An 18840-nucleotide genomic window follows, 5' to 3' on the forward strand; every position below is an offset into this window, starting at 1 on the left:
CGTGAGACTGAGGAGGGAGGGCTGTTCCTGTATCCTCTGTTCCACCACAGATGCTGCAATTGGTGTGCAATGGGGTAGTTCCACTGTTAAGCTACTCGGTATGTAGGGTCCTTATGTCAGTGGTTTAGAGCAGCCAGGAAAGCTGTTCAGGAGATCTTGGAAGGAGGGAGCTCCCATTAAGAGTGCTCTGAAGCCAGCAATGGAAGGGAAGGGAAACAGCAGCTCAGGAACATCCAGACACACTTCAGAAGGTCCCCAGAATCAGGGTAAACTTTGACCTATGTGACCTCTGCCTGGTTTCACTTCACATTTTCAAGATGGTTTCCTGGAGGCACTGAAGAGTGGGACTTAGCCATCAGTTAGAAAGAAGCCTTGACTTAAGATGTCTGTGGCAGTAGCTTCAAAACAAAACAAAACAAAACAAAACAAAACAAAACAAAACAAAACAAAACAAAACAAAACAAAACAAAACAAAACTGTGTTTGTTGGGTTACCGTGTCCTTCAGGAGTTGGAACAGCCACTGTGTCTTTCAGCATGGCATCTGGGCCATCTACAGAATCACTTGTCAGTGGCTGTCAGTGGATGACACTGTCAGCAGACTTGGTGCCTTGTAGTTTGGACTTGTACAGAACCTATATGCATACTTGTTGACAGTCTCCTTTGTAGACACTATAATAAGTGATTGTGTAAAATGTTAGCAACTCTCTTTGATGCCACAGAGCTCACACTCCAGAGGTAGTTGGATACACACTCAACTTCCTCATTTAAACTCATTAACTCTTAATTTATTCATATATTTAAAACAATAACAACAACTCAGCAACCAGCTTGAAAGCATGTTCAGTATGAATGGGTATAAAGTAACTTCTTTCCTGGACTGAATGTAACGATACCTTTTATGATACCCAGTGACTCTCAGATATCAATAAAAATGTTGTGGTTAATGTTTGACTGGGGGGTGAAGGGAGAGGCTAGAGGAGCAGAACAGGTTGAGGAAGTGTCTCTTGGGGTTCTTCAGCCACAGCAAGTGTCTCCACGGCTGAATGGACGACAAAAATTTCTAAGCAGCATTTCTTACTTACTGAAAGGTAAGGGTGAATTGTCCTCAGTATTCTTCCAGAAGTTTATAAGAATGATAACTTAGATGATGGGTAGATGGCTTAAGAAGGGCTGATAAATGTATCCCTTGAGGCCAAGTGTGTACAGCTACAAAAGGTGCTTGTCCCTGGTGTCCTTAGCTTTTGGGGAGGACTCAGTTCCTTTCTCTAACAGTTATTTCTCATGAGTCTGTATTTCAGACACACACTGGATGAAAGTGGCTTTTGGTCAAACTGAACTTAGAGTGGAACTAAGGGAACATTGGGTTCTCTGAGGTGTAAATGAGTGTGAGCACCTGTCATTAGGGATCAGCATCTAAAACTGGTCTGAGAACATTTCTAGAACTACATTGTAGGAATTGGAGTTAGAATCCTAGTCTCATAAGTTGTGGTGTCTTTCACATGTCTTTAGAGATCATTCAGTCTACTTTTTGGAGAAGACAAATCCAGTGTTGGATTCTTAACACTGTCTGGAATGTGGTGGGAGGGGTTGGCACAGAAGAGAAAGGAGACTTTTAAAGAAAGCACTAGAAGAAGAGCGAAAGGGGGAAGACCAGGCTCACCTTGCAGGTGGGATAGGGAGGTTGCTGTGGGGGTGGGTTGGGGTGGGAGCTTCTGGTTCCCTTCATAGCAGATGAACTGTCTGCTAATGAGGGATTCTCAAGATATCATATGCGCACTTGGAATCTTCATAGTTTTGGCCATTGCCGGTGTGTTTTGATTACAGGTGACTTTATAGAAATGAGACAGATGCTCCCTGTAGTAGGGTGTACCAAGCAAACTGTTTGGGCAATACTTTCTCTCATACTTTTCTATAAAAATGTAAGTAGCAAGTAAGGCATTGTTTAAAAGAAGAAAGTGCACACTGGGATAACAAGAAAAATAGTCAACATTGAGGTGTTCTAAAGAAATAAAAGGAATCCTTTTTTGGAGAGTCTACAATTAACTGGGGGACATGCATTTTATGAGTCTTTGGGGTTGGTCAGTTGGGTTGGGCCTATTTCATCATTGATTGGCTAGAGCACATGAGGCTGTGCACTTATGTTCTCTGAACCTTAATCTTTTTCATTTAGATAACAGATAATCTGCCCAAGTGGGTGATCATGAGGAACAAATGCATAGGTAAAGTGCTTGCTGTAATGGCAGCCCCTCAGTGAGGGTTGGCTTTCTTTTCCAGGAGAAAGTCCAGATACTGAGTCAGGTCAAGCTGAGGTGTTACTGTTTGCTCTGTAAGAAAAAAAAAACCACCCACCTTGTGCTTATGACTCTACTGCATTTTAGGATTATATGTGTGCACCACCACAGCCTTCTAGAAAGACCATTCTCTATTTTGCATACACACACACACACACACACACACACACACACACACACACACCCCACACACACATCCCCCCCCAGCTATGTTAAGAACATGGGATTGGACATGATAATAAGAATGGTAAGATGATTGGGTTCTGATGAATAATATTCAAAAGTTAAAAGTCCCCCAGATAGTTCCCATATAAGTCTTCAGGTTTGAAGATCTGAGGGAAGATCTGAGCTCTGAGGGAACTCATTGTTGTTGAACATGAATACTGCATTTGCAGTATTATCTTCTTACCAAGGCAAAAGTTTGTCCTGTGTCCTACTGTTAAAGGCAGGATCCAGAAAGAGAACCTGCTACACTTTTGTGTTGGGAGAGGACTCTGGGAAACAACCCTGTGTATCCTTTTGTTCCTGTCTCAGAAGGCCCACAAATAAATGCACATATGGGTGTGGAAACACTTAGTCATCTGTTGTCATAAAATTGTGTTCATTCAGAAACTTCTGGTGTTTAACTTAGAATGGGTCTAGCCTTTCTGTGGCCAACTCATTGATTCTTAAACAATGGAAGATATGATGAATTTTCTTACGTGTCTGACCCATCTGTCATTTGTAAGTTGTGATAATGAACATGAATATTTACTTCAATTTGAGGCATATTGACTTACTACAATAAGACAGTCACCCAGTGACTCAATTATTGTTAATTGTATTAAAATAGATATTTTCATGTACATGACACTTAACGGATTAAGCTATATTTCCTAGTTGCATAGGTGGTAAAGAAAACCTTAACTTTAAAAAAAAATATTCTCTAATGATGAGAATCTGAATTTATCTAAGATATCTAGATTCAACACTTTCTTACCATATTTAAAAGATTATCACTTGCTGGTATGATTAAACCCAGGACCACAATCATGGTAGGCAAGTGCTACATGCAGGTCTGGAGTGAAGAGAATCAGAACTCTAGGTCTGTGTTTTGGAAGATGTTTAGAGATGAACATCTTCCTCACACGCATGCTGCCTACACTGTGCTTCCGTCGTCTTTGATCTCTAATAGAATTCAGTCAGTAAAGCTTTTTCCTGGGTTTAGTTTCCTGCCTTGTATGATAAGGGGATCCACACCACAGGGTTGTTGAGTGTCAATGAATAGATTTTCCAAGGTTCTTAGCTCTAGCAAATGTTTAGTAAAAGCAAGCTTTGAAAGACATTCGGTTCATTATACACCTTTAAGGGATAAGGTGCCCTTTATTTGGTAGAATTAAGGTAAGTTCATTTTTGCTTCCTGTCCTCTGCTGCATAGTCATCCGTCAAGGTTTAATTACAGGAGGGAGAAGGTTAACTTCCTGTTCTTCAGCAAGATTGTGCTTACAATTCTTGCCTCAAAATGACTAGTGTCATAGCAAATGGGGACTTTGTTTTTTTTTTTTTTAACATCCTTCAATGTCTCAGTCCTGTGGTATAGAATGGAATTTAGATTTATCTCCTGGTTAGCAAGTGTGATCATATTATCTCCACAGTATGTTTAACTTTACACCTTCATGTACATGAAGAAATACTTCTCCATTCCCAAAGAGACTGTCACAAAAATTTTAATCCACCTTTTATGAAAAACAGCAATCCTTATCCTGCTCTTTAAGTCAGAGAGGACCCTCATGGTAGTGGTGTACTATATTTGGAGTCCTCCTGCATCTCTCCCAGGGCACCTGGGCTGTGAGTCTGCTCACATCAGGGAATGCAGACCTAAATCCTGTCTCCTGGGGTAAGAAAGGTGAGAAGCATACTGCTATGCCCATATCAAAGCCCCCATCCCTCTGAGGACTTGGGACATTTGTCCTTTTGTGGCTAGACATCAGTTACTTTTCTGTGATAATATATCATGGCCAAGACAGCTCAGAAGGCAGGGTTTATTTGGGTTTATGGTTTCAGAGGGAGGGTCCATAGTGTGTGTTGGGGGGGCATCTTCAAATGCAACCATGAGCCAGAGAGTAAACCGGAAGTAGGGCAAGGCTGAGAACCCATAAATCCCATTCTGGTGTGCTTCCTCCATCAAGGTTGTATCATCTTCCCAAATTATACACCAACTGGGGATCAAATGTTCAGATACCCAGAGATCCAGGTTTCTCCTTCAAATCACTACAGCTAGCCATCCTGTGAGCCTCTGAGTGGAGGGCATTCCTTCCCAGTCTGCCCAATCCTTGTCCAGTGTGTGGGAGTGCTAGGTAGAATGAAAGCCAACCAGGAAAGAACATGACAGTGTTTCTCAAAAGATTCCCAAGAGCTCCATCCTTTTCTTTAAAAAAGATAATTATGTTGATAATTGCTATTACAATTAATTATATAAAGCTAAATAACTTTAAGTTATCCAGGGGAACTATGTATCCTCTTGTGGATTCATATATCCCATCATGAACGTACCGATAAAATAAAACCCTTCAATTTTGGATGCATAAATCCAGATGCTCCTATGCTTTTCCACTGCACCATTTATCGAGACCAAGGAGCTTATATTTTTGGTGGGGAGCCTGGGGTAGATGTGTGGCTGTCGGTTCCCTTTCCTTCCTCTTCTTTTCTTTTCCTTAGCTCTAAGAATACCAGACTGCTTCTCACCTCAGGGGGAGTCATCAGTCTGCAGTGTGAGGAAGCAGACCTTATTTTCTGCCTGGGTGCTTGTTTCTAGCTTATTAAGAGCTGCTTTAATTGGGTCCCTAATTTGTCAGGAGCACAAATTGGTCAGCTCCTACTTAAGCAATGTAATTGGTGCCAGTGATTTGTGAGCCAGAGCAGAAAGATGGGCTTGGGTGACCTCGGCATGGCTTGGTGAATAATGGTGTGAGCCAATTTTTAATCTGATCTTTATTCATATCTGGCCTTGCCTTAGAATTTATGCTGCTCTTAGCAATATACAATGCCGCTGTAAAATGAATGACACACAGACTATGAGGCACTGCTTAGTCCTGGTGATATTGTGAGTCCAGTCACATCCTTTCTTGCCCACACTACCCTGTAATAAACTAATTTTGTGTCCTTCTCCCCCACCTCTCGTGCTTTGTGCATGGCTCATTCCTTGGTGTTGAATGAGTTATTTCAAAGCCCATTGGTGTCCTTCTTATTTCCATATATATATATATATATATTCTTGGGGATATATATATATCCCCAAGAATCAGAAGAGATGGCTGAACTTGTTTAAGATTTGCCTAGCACTGAGTTTTTAACCAGGTTTGGGTGTGGACCCATGTTTGCATGCGGAGTTCTTTAGGTTTGGAAATCTGAGACCTAGAAAGTCCCTGTAATTACTCAAGTACAGAAATGACAAGGGTGTCTTAAAATGGTGTGAAGCCATTGGGAAGTGTTAGAGACTAGGCTTGTTTTTCTTGTGTCTCCTCTGGGATGCCATGCTATGTATAATAGCAAATTAGCATAGTAAAGTCTCCTTGATAACATCCCTGTCCTGGGATGGCAGCACCTGGTTCAGACAAAGTTGGGAGTGGCTGAAACAAAATTCTGGAGTTCAAGTCTAAGACCTAGGTGTCAGCAGGGCTCCTTCTGATGTCTATAAGAGAAATTGTCCCAGGCCACTCTCTGGGCTTGTAGATGGCTGTCTTCATGTTCAAGTGGTGTTCTTTCTGTGTCTATGGATCCGTGTCTAAATTTTCCATTCTTATGGGAGATAGCAGCCAACTTGGAGACTGATGGTCTCATTGTAATTTTGTTTTCTATGAAGAACCCAAAATGAGGTAGCATGAGGAAGTTGGGAGTTAGTATACTGACATATGAAATTGGGAGGATGATGTATTATTTATCTGATCACTCTGGGCTTGGTTAAAAACCAGAGACACCTGGGGTGAAGCTCAGAGAAGTAGGGAAGGGTAATATACAAATCTATTCCATATAGGAACAAACATCTCCCCAGCTGATACAACCTTTGCCTTGGCATGGTGGGAGGTATGTGTGTTAGGACATGGTGAGTCATGTTGGTGTAGGAAAAGGACAAATGGCCACAAAGCAAATGCAAAATCTTTTGAAATCTGTGGACAGATACAGTGGATGAAAGTGATGTTTTCAAGTTGGAAGGCCCTGTAGTGAGAGCACAGGCCTGGGAAGGAACATGGCTGTGAGACCTTGATTATCCTCGTCTCTTAACTTCTCTGACTTTTGCTTTTTGATATTTCCATCTCAAATGCATGTGCTGTTTGCTTCACAGAGCTCCTCTGGGGGAAAAAAATCATAAGATAATTCAATGAAAGGCTCAGCACTGTGTGGCTTGTTTCCAGTAAGTGCCGCTTGACTGCCTTTGTGTTGTGATCCTGTACAGTCTGCTGGGACATCTGTGACTTTCAGGCTATGGTAGACTGAGTGAGGGCACCTTCCCAAGAGAGTTCCACATTTGAGGTTAAGGTCCTGATAAGCCACCTGCTGGGTAAGGTGACTGAGGTCTTCTCTTCAAAACTCATTAAGAGCTCAGAGCCTTTGATCTTTGTCACTACAGGTAGCTTGGCCTTTCAGATAGTCACTATAGGAACTGCCAGAATTGGTCTTTGTACCTGAGGGAGATGCTGACAAAAAGCAAAATTTCTAAGCAGATGGTTGGCTCAACCCTTCCAGGAATCTCAGAGGAGAGAGCATGGAGTTCTCTGAAATGGTCAACTGAGATCTGTCCAGGTAGTGCCTCCAAGTTGTCCTGTGATGCAGGTGTCCGGTGGCTTTAGTCAGCTTAAGTTTTAAACAGTGGTTTCCAGTCAGAGTCCTCATGACCCATGGCCAGATACTTACCTAGTGAGTCATGTTTCCATGAAGAGGAAGTGAAAGCAAGACCTGTCTGAGATAGGGGCATAACTGTACCTAGCATTGGTGCAGTTTGCTCTGAATCAAGGCTTTGCCTTGCTGTTATAGTTGTGTGTGTGTGTGTGTGTGTGTGTGTGTGTGTGTGTGTATGTGTGTGTGGTGCTGTCAGAAAGTGGGCTGAAAGGAGACATCCAGAACAATGCTTTAAGTTCTGACTGAGAAAGTGCAAATTGTGGTTAGTACATGCTGTCTGATATTAACGTCACTCTCAAAGATGGATACTCTTCGCTGCCTTTTGCTTTAAGGCGAGTGACCAGGCCCCTAAGTCAACACAGAAGCCTGGCCCCAAACCATCAATCTTCAGGGTCCATGCTTCTACAACTTCATGGTGTGGAAGATTGCTCTCAAACAAGTCATGGTACCCTTTCAGAAGATGTGGCAAGTGGTTATTGTTATTTCCCACAGGAAGCCAGCCTATGAGTGAAAAGACCATAGGCACACGACAAAGAATTGGTGAGACCATGGAGTTCTCTGAACTGGTCAACTGAGACCTGTCCAGGTAGTATCTCCAAGTTGTCCTGTGACACAGGTGTCCGGTGGCTTTAGTCAGCTTAAGTTTTAAATACTGGTTTCTGGTCAGAGACCTCCTGACCCAGATACTCATCTAAATAATAATAAGTCATGTTTCCATGAAGAGGAAGTGAAAGCAAGTTTTGATTACTCTGTGTTTGAACCCCTGACATAAGACCTTCATTTTGTTAATGTTGATTTCTCTGTCATTTTAACTTGTAATTCTTTTTTAATTAGATATTTTCTTTATTTGCATTTCAAATGTTATCCTCTTTCCTAGTTTTTCCTCCGAAAATCCCCTATCCCCTCCCCCCTCCCCCTGCTCTCCAACCCACCCTCTCCTGCTTCCTGGCCCTGACATATTCCAACTGTTTCTCAATCATTTATTGGAGCGGGACTCTTACTGCATTTAACCGAGAAATAATCCCTTCCATCAATTAAAAAAAAAAAAGAATCATATTTAAATCTCAAATTAGTGAATAGTCATTTTTATGAGAGTAATATTTATTCTGAAAGCTTATAGATGCGAACCAATTACTAGGCTTTCCATCCATATTAGACGATGGTGGGTGCTGTAGAGCTAACAAGCATCTGTTGAGATCTTAATACACGTGAGCTATGGTATGGAGCATTTTGGGAGGTTAGAAAGTAATGAGGCCTCTATTTCACAGGGTTTTAGTTTTTAGTAGCGACAGTAACTCTGATGAAGATAAGTAAATAAATAAGTAAAGGATAAATAAATAAAAGATAAATAATAAAAATAGGAAGTTCAAAAGGAAGAGGTTCTATCTGGAGATCAAGGATGACTTCCTGCAGGAGGCTGGGGCAGGGTCTAGCTTTGCAGAGGCAGACCTGTGCTTCTTGTTTGGGAGCTGAGGTCCTGTCCGTTGCATGTAAGAAGTTTCTAAGTAACTGGGTGAGCTGATGGGTGGGAAGCAGAAGCAGTTGTGAGAGAAGAGCTCCCAGCAAGGCTTTGTTAAACAAATACCCGCTGCTTTGCCCCAGGCCTGTGGCAGCTGGGGAGAGCCACTAGTATAGGACACAGATCCAGTGATCTGGGCAAAGGGCACAGTGGCCGGGTGTGGGGAGGGAGTGGCAGATAAGCAAACCTAAGAGAGTTGGCAGAGCTTGTGAAGATCCTGGATGCTGAGGAATTTGGGGAGTGGGACCACCAACGGCTCCGTGCTGCTCTTTTATTTGGAATAAGAAACTATAGGCTGATAACTGACCATGTGGATTTCGCTCATGTTAGAAAGGTAGTTAAGCCTAAGCATAGACATTCCTCTGTGCACATGAGGATCCTGCAGTGTCTAGGACATCTCCTGATACCGGCTCTACGCTGCTCAAGGCCCTTAAGTAAAAGGGTATAATACCGCATGCACCCACTCATCGCCTCATGCTCGCTCTGAACTAGCTATAGATTACATAGCTGCATGATTGGTTTTAATTTCAAAGTAATTAAGATGTAAGGTGAGCTCCAGCCGGTTTCCTCGCTCCCCCTGTGCGTTTCCTCCCCCGCTTTCCCATTCTGTGTGTGACTTTGCTCTATTGCCCACATCCCTCAGGATATCTTTCTTCCCCTCATAATTGTCTTTCCAATTTCCTGACTTGTGAACACAGATACAGAAACACGTACGTATATATTGAATTTTGAGGCTATGTTCAGCATAGAAAAGCAAACATGCAGCATTTGTCTTCTAAGCCCTCTGTACTTGGTTTTACATAGTGATCTCTGGGCATCCTTTCATGGTAATCTTAGCTACCCGTTCAGTACCACACCATCCTCCTGAGCTGTCTCGCCAGCTTAAATATCTAGTTCATTGTAAATGCCACAGGAATCAATATCATCTTTTCTTGTTTGGGGAATGATAAGAAACAAATGCCCCATGTGTTTAGTGCTGACATATGCCTCCTGTCCTTATCCCCTATATATATATTTAATCAGTGGCTTGATGTAGCTACAGATTAGATTTTGTGGCTACATGGGGCTGCTTGTATTTCCTCTCACAATATTCTAGAATATTAGATGGCTTGTAACTTGTTTCAGTGTTTTCCCAGAGCAAATGAGCAGTGCTCAATAGAACACATGTCTTATTTGTATTCAATTATAATTAGTTTAATCTAAAATTATATTTTACAGGTCTGCCAAATTTATTCTGTTATTATAAAAACTGAATTTTAAGCAGCCAGTGAATTAATGAATCTAGGGCTTTAATTCTAGTGTTTCTTTAAACCAGCCATGGATGATTGGAGTGAGCTGTTCAATTTAGATGTCATGTGTATGAGAACTGTCCATTGTCCCTACCTATGCGGCTATGACTGTATCCTTGCTACTGTAACATCACATAGACATAAAAGCTAAAAGAAGCTTTGAAGTTTTGAGTCCATCTGCCTTGTGAGCTGTCTGACCATGCCACCTCTTAGCCAAGGGCCTTTAGGCAATTTGCTCAACTTTGAATCTAACTTCCTTATCTGTGACACCCCAATGACAATTCCCTATGACTCCTTATTACATGTTTATTATTAAGTAATCACTAGGCATGTTTTCAAATAAGGACACTGGGGTGTGGAGTAACGAAATTCTTCACTTATGGTTGAAATAGGGCCGGCTGGGCTTCCTGGCTCTGTGGCACTGTCTGCCCTGCTCTGTGGTGGCACTTTAAGGGCTTTTCAACCAGGGGGTCTGCAGGTGACACATGCTGGTTTTGTCTCCCAGGGTTTTTGTGAGGCTAAAGTGAATATCTCATACTTCTTCTTAAGGGCATTTAAACGTATTAAAGTTTTAATTATTTTTCTATGCTATTGACATTAGTGATACATATTCAATGTAGAGAACTTTAAACAAATGAAAGAATGAACTAAGGCGAGGCCCTCCATAATCCCTAAGGATAATAATAAACTGGCTTGGAATTTTAGTGAAATGAATACATGCTTTGGTTCCTTGTTTGTTCTTTTTAAGTTTTATTTATTTTGACTTTGGCAGCTGCATCGCCTTGCAGGCCAAGTGTGAATTTCATTTACATACTGGAATCAGTCATGACACATGTCAGGATGAAAGTTAACATCTCTGTGAAATGTAAAGCCTTAAAGGGGCGGGAGCTAGGGAATAGTATGGGTTCCGGAGCACTCGGTTCTGGAGCACTCAAAAGCACAGGCTGTAATAATACTCAGAAGACCAAGGGGCAGCTGGCGAGGTCTCAGGCTGTAGAAGGTCTTGGCTTTCCTGAACTTGTGGAATCTCATGTACTTTCAGCTTTGAGTCAGAACCATGAATTTGAGTCAGAACCTTGAAAATGATCTGACCTAGCTTTGCTGGTGTCTACCACAACCTATGGGAACAAATAAAAATCATAAACCAAAACGCAGAGCAAAAATGACCGAAAGAGATCTGCTCTGCCTTTGCTCTAAGACTCTGAAGTGAGTTAATCACAGATATCACAGAGCTGGTTTGGAGATGCTGACTGGTGCGTTGCTACAGATGGGGAGTGAGAAGCTTCTGGAAGCTCAGGCATTCCACACTGTCTACCCAAGAGCTGGGGCCAATAGACAGGGGAGAGTTGGCCTCTAAGGACTCTATTACATTAGGTTTGTGACTAGAGGTCTTCCAAAGATTCTGACTGTTGGGAAGATGTGACTTGGCAGGCTGGTAACTAACATGCTTTATCTCTGGTTCACTCACAGGAGTCCAAGTGAAGAGAGCAAGATGGTGTCTGCCCAGCTTCACTTCCTGTGTCTTCTCACACTTTATTTGGTAAGCACAGAGGGTCTCTGCAGTATATTTCCTGACATCCTTCCACTCCATACCATGAAAAGAACAGTTATTACCACTTTTTAAAAAGGTGGTTTATCAGAATTGTACAGAAAGATGTGATGTGTTCTCGTGTGCTGTATCCAGTGAAGCGACCACAAGCTCCACGGTTGCCATCGGCTGAGGGGTGCACTTTATCCTCAGCCCTTAGAAGCTGATAAGCCATGGAATGGCAAACTGAGCTCTATGGTCATAGCTTTACTTGTTTCTGTCTCTGCCGCTGTTACCTACACCCCAGACCTTGTACATAGACAATCACTCTACCACAGAGTTACAGCCAGGACTGAACAAAGCCACCTTCACCTGTAGCTTCTGGCCATAGAAAAGAATTGCAATGATTCATCTGTAAGTCTCTATAACCCAGCTTTAAACTCACAAAAGCACATCAAGAAACTATTTTTTTCCTGTTTTCACCTTTCTATGCTCTGTATTTTTATTTTCATAAATGGCTTGGAGGTTCCTAGTTAAATTTGTCATTAGCCACGTCTTCTATTGTTGCTATTGTCTGACAGGCTTTCAGCATGGAACAGAATGGAAACTGGGCCCCAGCTATTGGGTAGATAATGGGGTACCATCTCTACTTTACTCACAAGGCTCCTGTGGTACAGAAGGATGTTCAAAGTTTCAATGTCTTATGGACCAAGATCTCAGGTGTGCTTCTGCTTGTTTCCATAAAAGGAAGTTTTAGATGGCTGCACCTAAAATCTTGCTTCCTTTTTTTTTGTACCCCAAAACTACACACCAAATTTTAAGTCCTCAAAGTCCTCCAAGGGCCTTATAGTTTAAAAAGGTTTAATGTTTTTTATTAAAATACATTTTATATATAATGCATATGTACACCTTAACACATTACAAAACGTACTTTTATCACCCCAACCTCTGTATCATAGAACTGAACCAAGATTTCCGGAGCTTCCATCAAGGTTAAGGAGGAGACTGCTGTTCAGTTCGTAGGACACTTCTCACAGCCTGGGTCTGAGTGAGGACAGTGCTCTCCCTATCTTTCCTGCCTACGTTATCATAGGAGGACAGTAACGTCAGTGCCAGGTTCTGGTTTGTGGCTACAACTTGCTCAGGATAGGAAATGGACTGAGTAGCTTTAAGCTTTAACCCTCAGTTTTCTGTCCTTTGGGCTGGGTCTAATCCTAGCATTTAACATAGAGGAACGTTTGCTTCAAGGAGTAGCACAGCCTAAGCTCTGAATACATAAAAGCCATTAGTAGTCTATATTTCAAATGCCCAGCTCCTATATCCATATAGACCTGCCCTCAATAGTGAATGAGGTCACCTTTACAGGCTTTTCTCAGTACCTAGCACAGAGATAGGAGGTGATCACATGATTTGAATTAGGAAGCAGCATTGAGATCAGAGAGAATGAACATTTAGCTGTGGTACTTCGCTGGTGGTGGGCTCATTTTCTTCTTGTCTGAGGTGATTTGCCTTCCTTTCTGTAGATGGAAGCTGTCTTTCTGCCACTAAGCCACCCTTCTCAGCTCTGGTCATGGTGGTTTGGTGACTCATTTTGTTCACATTCAATTTGAAATCTTTATAGCCCCAATAGTCATGTTAATGGGAGGGAAGAAAGATTTGTTGCTCGATACCAGGAGGAGGAGGAGGATGTAACTTTGAACCCTGGAACTGACTCTCCCTCCCTGCAGCTAGCTAGCTTGTCTGTATGCATAAAATGTAGCCTTGTCTGTGAGGTCTGTGGGCTAAGGAAGTTTCCATTGGTGTGGATAATTGCGAGGCTGATTGCTCACTGGGTGGTCTCGGAGACAAGCCTTGGAGCTCAGCTCTCTGGTAGCACTGCAGAAAACACTGTCCTTGTCTTAGATCCAGCACAGCTACACTGGAGGCCTGTGCTCAGTTCTCCTGCCTCACCTTCTAGAAGTAATGGAGCTGGAGTAGACCGGAGAAGAAGGAAGGAAAGGCTCTTGAAGGAAGGCAAACTCAGAGAGACAGTGGCTAGAAGTCTGGAAAATTATTGTGGAAGTTAAAAATGCTTTTAGCTGCAAATAACAGGAAATCGGAATTTGGAGCAACTTAAATAAATGAAGGGTTATTTCTCAGCGATAACAGGAAGCCTGAATGATAAACTTAGGGCAGGGCTAACCTTATTCTGTGATATATCTGAGGGGGGATGCTTTTGTCTTTGGACTGCTCATTGCTCTGGGTGACTGCTCCAGCTGCACGTACAAAGCCCGTGGCCTTTCTGAGAACAACAGGGAGGGGTAGAAATGCCAGCCATAGCTGCTCTTTCCCTTTAGGAAGGAGAGGCCAGCATTCAGATCATGACACGGACTTCTGGTTCTGGGTTTAGACTCCTGTTCACCTGTTCTACTCTGCTCTCATCTCCCTTTGGGAGTGATAGTAAGAGTCAGTAGAGATGGCAGCCATTGGAGTATTCCTTCATCTCTTTTGCATCCCCTGGTGGACAATAACGCCCGTGGGTTGAGAAGGCTGGTTCCAGAGATGCAGGTTCAAATCCTGCTTCTAGTTACTCTGAGGGGGAAATAACTTTTCTATGCCTTAGTCTCAACAGGGCTAACTGTACTATACTTTCCACAGTACGTCGTAGAGTTATTGCTAGGATTCAGTATGCTTAGGAAAGACTCCCATGAATACCAGCTTAGCAATTATAAACTTTCCTTACCATCCTGGTCTGGATTTGAGTGACTGCTGAGATGCTTAGATTTCTAAGGTCTTTAGGCTTTAGAACCACGTGAGATCACTGCTTGAAGTAAACACTTTATGATTTTAATTTATAAAGTGTCGGTCAGTTGTGAGGTATGCTGAACTTCCAGTTTGACCGGAATTTACCATGTGACTGTGTGCCAAGTAAGCATTGTGCTAAATTATCTACATATTCTTTCTCCCTCTGATAAATTCAACTGCCTTTGAGGTGACTATGGACTCCAGGATGCTGGGGATGTGTCACAAATGTCACAGAACATTTTAAGTGGTGGGGGTATTTCAAAAAAGCTGGTATAACCATGTATAATTTATAAGGCAGAACGGCTCCTGAGAAGCTGCAGGATTTTGTTTAGTTAAGACAGAGCATCTGCTGTCCCTGCTTGTCACACCCTTGGTTTATTCTGGGCTTCACCCTCAGAAGTCTCCTTTGTAACATGGGAGTTAAGATTCTTCCCATGGGATGGTAGCTCTCATGGCTAAATGAGAAAAAGCAATTTGAAACTCATGGCAGACTACTTTGGCAAAGTAGGAGAGTCCCTCAATAAACACTAGGCCAGTTTGCTTTCTGACCAGGTCTACACTGTTTTCGGCCATCATGGAACCCTCCACTCCGTACATTGTTTCTGCAAGTGACACCCATACATTCACACACTCTCTCTTTATTAACAGACCTGTGGATATGGCCAAGAAGGGAAGTTCAGCGGTCCCCTGAAGCCCATGACATTCTCTATTTTTGAAGGCCAAGAACCGAGTCAAATCATATTCCAGGTAAAGACTCACCTTCGTTATCTTGATTTCTGTTCATAGTGGACCTTTGCTCTCATCTCTACTGAGCAGCAGGGAGTAACACGAAGGCGGGCAGTTTTTATCCTCTGTGACTTTGATGAAGCTGAGTTGCAGAGCAGTGTGGGTGTAGCATAGGAGGAGGAGCTGGCGTCCTCACACAGGTTCCCTTAATCATGCTTGTGGCCAGTGCTTCAGTCCTCTCAGAGGAGGTCAGCATTATGGACTCCACCTCTGTCCTGAGTGCAAAAGCTGCTGATTTCTTCGGGAGGTGCTGGCTTTCTGATCATTAGGGCATCCGCTCACCTCACTTGGCCTGTGAGGTGTTTGAAGTGGGTGGAGGAGCTTCTCTGTGAGACCACAGCCTGACTTCCTGCCTGCCTCCTCTGAATCCTTGTTGATGCTCTAGCCTTTGGGTTGCCCAAGTCATGTTGGACATGTTAATCACCGTTTCCATTACTGTGATGATTTTAGTTTTATTTTCGGTCGCTGTGATAAATACCCTGACAACAATCAACCTACGGGAGGAAGGGTTTCCTCTGGCTCACAGTACCGGAGGATACAGTCGGGCATGGTATGGAAGGCTGGGCAGGAGGAGCGAGACACTGCTCAAATTTCGTACGCACTCTGTAAGCAGAGAGAAAACAGGAAGTAAGGGTCAGCCTCTAAAACCTCAAATCCTCTTTCTAATGACCCTGTGATGTGCGTCCTCCAGTGAGCTCCACCTCCGAAAACATTCCAAAACAGGGCCACCAGCTGGGGCCCAAACATTCAAATACAGGAGTCTGTGGGTGGCATTTCACTTTCAAAAAACAATAATTGCAGACTACTGGGGGTGGAAGGAGAACGACTCAGAGAGAAAAAAGTTTGACTCATGACTTCCATCCATGGTAACTTGGCTCCATTTTCTGGACCTGTGCTGAGGCAGGGCACGGTAGAGGAAAGCCAAGGCCTGTGGTAGTAAGAAGCAGAGAGAGCAGGAAAGGTCCAGAGATAAGCTATGTATTCTAGAGGTACTCTCCTCTAGAGTGACCCATTCCTCTAACAGCAGTTCTCAACCTGTGGGTTGGGACCCCTTTGGGGGTCCAATGATCCTTTAACAAGGTTCACCTAAGACCATGGGCAAATACAGATATTTACATTATGATTCATAACAGCAGGAAATTGCATTTATGAAACAGAAACAAAAATATTTTATGGTTGGGAGGTCACCACAGTATGAGGAGCTATATTAAAGGGTTGCAGCGTTAAGAAGATTGGGAACCACTGCTCTAAGTAGTCACCACTTCCTACAAGCCCATTCAGCAAAAGAAGTCATTAATGCGTTTGTCTCCTGATGATGTTCACACTCTTACAATCCAATTCCCTCAATGGCACCACTAGATGGGGACAGGATCTCCAATACCTGAGCCTTATTGGGGGCAGAAAACTCATATTGGAGGCAGACAATTCATATCCCAGCCATAATATTGGCAGGTAGTTAGGTACCCATGAAAAGCAGTAGGGCCTGGGGAGATGGCTCAGTTGATAAAGTGCTTGCCACACCAAGCATGAGGACCTGAGTTTGGATCCTCTGCGCCCACATATATGAAACACTAGATAAAGTGGCTTGTACCTATAATGCCATCACTGGAGATACTGAAGCAGGAGGACCCCAGGGGCCAGCTGACCCAGCTCTTCTTGCCCAGTCAGTGAATTCTACGTTCAGTGTTATATTTCTGCCTTGTAAAACAGAATAGAGAAGACCTATGAGGGTGGCTCAGTGGGTAAGGACACTTGTTCTGCAAGCACAAAGACTGAATTTGAATCCTAAGCACCCACGTAAAGTTGGGTATTGGTGCTTGTAACCCTATCACTGAGGGAAGAGGCAGTCAGATCCTGAGATTGCACTGATTGGCCAGCCTACTCCAAATAGCAGGCTCTGTATCAGTGAGCGTCTCTGTCCCATGGCAAACAGGCAGAGAGTAATGGGCAAAGACACCCAATGCTCTGTTGTGACTTCCTTGTGTGTGTGCAGGGAAATTCAAGCTGTGTACTCACACTCGTGTACCCATACCACATACAACATGCATCACATGAAATAAATGTGGAGACTAATAGAGACTTCTGATGTTAAACTCTTACCACATACACACACACTTGAGAACGTGTTCACACGCATATACAGAACACATAAATATGTGTATGCCATACTTTTGAAGGTGGAGTGAAGAACCTTGGCTCTCCCCCAGGGGGTCACTGACATGCATCTGAAGGAGATGACATTCCCTACAAATGTACCCAAGGGTCCAGGCAGAGCATCCTCTCTACATGTGTGCATCTGCCTTCTCTTCCCACCGCAGGCATCTTTATAACATGGGACAAACAGCAGTGACCTTGCGTGGGAATAGTTTGTCTCTTAGCTGCTCTCAAGGACACAGTGCTTTTTCTCCTGTGCTGTTTTGCTCCAACAACATGTCTTAGAGGACACTTGAAATATCCAAGCTGAAACCTGGAACAGGAGACCTCCTTGCTCCTAGAGCCCATGTTTGACAAGCTTATACATCACAGGACAAATGGGCTTGACTTAAGTTTCTGGTCAGAAAGATCTGTCCTTTGACTGAAAGACAGACAGAGCCAGGGAGAGTGCAGGGTCCTGGCTAGGGGTCTGCAGTACAAGTCTTTCTCATTTTCTGCCCTGCCAGAGAGCTCATGCCAAAGTGTCTCCCTGACATTTTTAAAAATCTATTTCCTTAGCACATTATACTTTAAAATCTGATATGAAATTTACACACTAGGCATCACATTTATTTATTTAATTTCTTTATTTAGCATAAACAGAATGCCTATTGTGAGGTACAACCAATTTAAACTTATTCACAACTGGCTTACAAGTAAATGAGACTCAGATTATGGTTATTTTATTTGGCTTTGACAATTACTGGGGGGGGGTCACCCCTAATGGACTCTTCTAACTGCTGCCTTGGCTACCTCCCCAGCCGTGTACCCCAGATACTTGCTGTTTCTCCTGCCCATGTGCTCTTCATCCATCTTCCCTCATGGGTGCTTCCTCTCTTTTCTTCCTCCTTCTCCCCTGATCTCTCCTCCAACCAGGTCACAGGTACCCCAAGAACCTCTAATTCCTCCAGTAACGGAGCTGGTGACCATCAGAAGTCTGTCTGCTGCTCAGCTCAGAATAGAGCAGATCACCGCTTACTCTGTGCTCCGCAGTAGCTCCACTGGCTTTCAGTAAGACATGGACTGCCTTCCCCTCCCCTCCACACCATACCATTTCTGTCTCTCACTAGAAAACAAACAGGCTTCTAGGGAATAATAATAAAATAAGATAAAACAAAAACTAACACACCAGAATTGGACAAAATAACCACAAGGAAAAGAGCCCAAGAGAGACATAAGAAACAGAGACCCACTCATGGGCACGTTCTGGAAGCCCATGCGAACACTAGGCTGGAAAACTGGAAGCCATCATATATGTGCAAAGAATCTGTGGGGTAGAAAGAAGAAAAATTATAAAAAATACAATAAAAATAAAATAATAAAATTTAAAAAGAATCAGGGACAGTCTTGATAAGATATTGAGAGACATGGATCCTCCAAAGATGTTACTGAGTTAGTTTTCTGCTGGCTGTCTACTGCTGATTATACAAGCTACATGTTTATTATTTTAAGTTTTTGTTGATCTACAAATTTTTCTCAGGCAAGTGAGTGATTTTACAATTCTGTTAGCATTGTGTGTCTGCTGCACTGCCCCTTCCCTTCCCTTCCCTTCCCTTCCCTTCCCTTCCCTTCCC

General features: G+C 43.1%; 1 protein-coding gene across 1 annotated transcript in view; it reads left to right on the forward strand.

Annotated features, from left to right (window-relative positions):
- The first annotated feature begins 964 nt into the window (after positions 1–964).
- The window catches only part of Cdh17 (cadherin 17), a 62516-nt gene continuing 44640 nt past the window's right edge, over positions 965–18840 (forward strand). The window contains exons 1-3 of the mRNA XM_021161068.1: positions 965–1089; positions 11446–11515; positions 14936–15034. Of these exons, the coding sequence (XP_021016727.1) occupies positions 11468–11515; positions 14936–15034 (147 nt within the window). The 5' untranslated portion in view covers positions 965–1089; positions 11446–11467. The remainder of the gene's footprint in view (positions 1090–11445; positions 11516–14935; positions 15035–18840) is intronic.

Source organism: Mus caroli, chromosome 4, assembly GCF_900094665.2.
Source record: "Mus caroli chromosome 4, CAROLI_EIJ_v1.1, whole genome shotgun sequence".
NCBI classification, from domain to species: domain Eukaryota; kingdom Metazoa; phylum Chordata; class Mammalia; order Rodentia; family Muridae; genus Mus; species Mus caroli.